A 2,663-nucleotide genomic window follows, 5' to 3' on the forward strand; every position below is an offset into this window, starting at 1 on the left:
TCCTGACCTCAGGTGATCCACCCCTCTCGGCCTCCCAAAGTACTGGGATTATAGGCGTGAGCTACCGCACCTGGCCCCAAAAAAATGTTTTTTTAAATTAAAAAAAGCGTGCCAGGCGCGGTGACTCATGCCTGTAATCCCAGCACCTTGGGAGGCTGAGGCAGGTGGATCATGTAAGGTCAGGAGTTCGAGACCAGCCTGGCCAACATGGCAAAACCTGTCTCTACTAAAAATACAAAAATTCACCAGGCGTGGTTGTGCATGTCTATAATCCTGGGTACTCAGGAGGCTGAGACAGGAGAATCAACTGAACTCCAGAGGTGGAGGTTGTAGTGAGCCGAGATCACGGCACTACAGTCCAGCCTGGGTGACAGAGCGAGACTGTCTCAAAAAAACAAAAACAAAAAACACACAAGCAAATGGCTGCCTGGGAGTGGCCGCTGTGGGGCATTCCCATTTGTGTGACCCAGGTCGTGCCCCTCCCTAAGCCCTGGTCTCTCTTGCCTCCTGCAGGGCTGGTGAATTACCAGATCTCCGTCAAGTGCAGTAACTAGTTCTAGTTGGAAGTGCATCTTTTGGATGCAGAAAACAAAGTCGTGGACAACGTGGCCGGGACCCAGGGCCAGCTGAAGGTGCCGGGTGCCAACCTCTGGTGGCCGGACCGGATGCACGAACGCCCCGCCTACCTGTACTCGTGGGAGGTAATGGTGGTTCGGGACTTGCTTAAGGGAGGTCTTTTGCCCCCTCTGGTAGTCCTGGTTTCAGCAGAGGCCCGGGACAGGTGAACGGGCAGGCGCGGTCCTCTGAGCTCTCTGATGTTTCCCACTTTTGGCGGGAGGCCCAAAGGGGTTTTTTTTTTTTTTTTTTTGAGGTGGTCTCACTGTCACCCAGGTTATAGTGCATTGGCCTGATCACAGCTCACTGCAGCCTTGAGCTCCCAGGCAGCAGCAGTCCTCCTACCTTGGCCTCCTGAGTAACTGGGACTGTAGGCACATGCTGCCATGCCTGGCTAATTAAAACAATTTTATCTGTAGACCGGGCATGGTGGCTCACGCCTGTAATCCCAGCCCTTTGGGAGGCTGAAGTGGGCAGATCAGTTGAGGCCAGGAGTTCGAGACCAGCCTGGCCAACATGGTGAAACACTGTCTCTACTAAAATACGCAAATTTGCTGGGCATCTGTACTCCCAGCTACTCAGGAGGCTGAGGCAGGAGCATTGCTTGAACCTGGGAGGCAGAGGCTATGGTGAGTTGAGATCACGCCACTGCACTTCATCCTGGGCGACCGAGTGAGACTGTCTCAAAACAAAATCTTTTTTATAGAGTTGGGGTCTCACTCTGTTGCCCAGGCTGGTCTTGAACTCCTGGGCTCAAGTGATCCTCCTGGGGATTCCAGGCATGAGCCACCTCGTCTGATCAAGGAGAAGGCCCGATTTTGAAGGGCAGGTCCCAGGGTCAGCCAGGAAAGGGCAGAGCCTCTGATTGCTGCTTCTCTGCAGGCCCCAAGGCGGCTGCTGGGGTGCACTGGGGGTCTTCCTGCTGCAGGGTAGGGCAGGCCAGATGGGGCTCAGGCTGTCGGGGTGCTCACACCTGGCGCTTTAGCTATCGTAGCTGCGGCTGACTGCACAGACATCACTGAGGCCTTTTTCTGACTTCTACACACTCCCTGTGGTGATCCTCACTGTGGCTGTCACCGAGAGCCAGTTCCTCATCAATGGGAAACCTTTCTATTTCCACAGTGTCAACAAGCATGAGGATGTAGACGTGCATTGGGGTTCCTGGGTCCTCGTGGGGGCTGCTTCTGGTCACCTTCCACTTTCGCCTTCCCTGTGTGCTGTAGCTGAGGGCAGCTCAGGGCAATGAGGCAAATGGCTCCAAACCACCCTGCTGTGGAGCTGGTGCTTGGGCTGGAGAGGGGGCTCCTGGCGTGGCTCTCCAGAGTCCTGCCATTGGAGGAAGTGCAGCTTTGACAGGAACAGGGGTCACTAACTCTGCTGTCCTCTAGATCCGAGGGAAGGACTTCGACTGTCTGCTGCTGGTGAAGGACTTTGACTGTCTGCTGCTGGTGAAGGACTTCAACCGGCTTTGCTGGCTTGGCACCAACGCCTTCTGCACCAGCCACTATCCCTACACAGAGAAGCTGCAGATGTGTGACCGGGATGGGATTGTGGTTATTGATGAGTGTCCCGCTGTGGGCCTGTTGCTGCCATGAGTCCCTGCTGTGCACCTGCTCCATCTGGCCAGCCCATGGGCCACACCGTGCCTCTGTCCCTTCCCTCCTGGCCCCCGGCAGCTCTTCAACAACGTGTCTGTGCGTCACTACATGTGGGTGATGGAAGAACTGGTGCACAGAGACAAGAATCACCCTGCCCTGGTGATGTGGTCTGACCAACGAGCCTGCGTCCTACCTAGAATCTGCTGGCTACTACATCAAGTGAGTGCCCCCGGCCTCGACTTCACTACAGCCTCGACTTCCCAGGCTCAGGTGACCTTTCTGCCTCAGCCTCCCGTGTAGCTAGGATAGCAGGTGCCCGCCACCACGCTGAGCTAATGTTTTGTATTTTTAGTAGAGGTGGGATTTCACCATGTTGGCCAGGCTGGTCTCGAATTCCTGACCTCGGGTGATCCACCCCCCTCAGCCTCCCAAAGTGCTAGGATTACAGGC

The 2,663-nt window shown here is 55.6% G+C and overlaps 1 protein-coding gene across 1 annotated transcript; it reads left to right on the forward strand.

Annotated features, from left to right (window-relative positions):
* The first annotated feature begins 387 nt into the window (after positions 1–387).
* Positions 388–2,512, forward strand: LOC108524982 (beta-glucuronidase-like). The gene is given in 2 exon segments (XM_017866049.1): positions 388–701; positions 2,004–2,512. Coding segments are annotated over 2 exon segments (489 nt in total). The 5' UTR covers positions 388–419; the 3' UTR covers positions 2,211–2,512.
* The last annotated feature ends 151 nt before the right edge of the window (positions 2,513–2,663 follow it).

Source organism: Rhinopithecus bieti, unplaced genomic scaffold (genome assembly GCF_001698545.2).
Source record: "Rhinopithecus bieti isolate Rb0 unplaced genomic scaffold, ASM169854v2 repeat_37597, whole genome shotgun sequence".
NCBI classification, from domain to species: domain Eukaryota; kingdom Metazoa; phylum Chordata; class Mammalia; order Primates; family Cercopithecidae; genus Rhinopithecus; species Rhinopithecus bieti.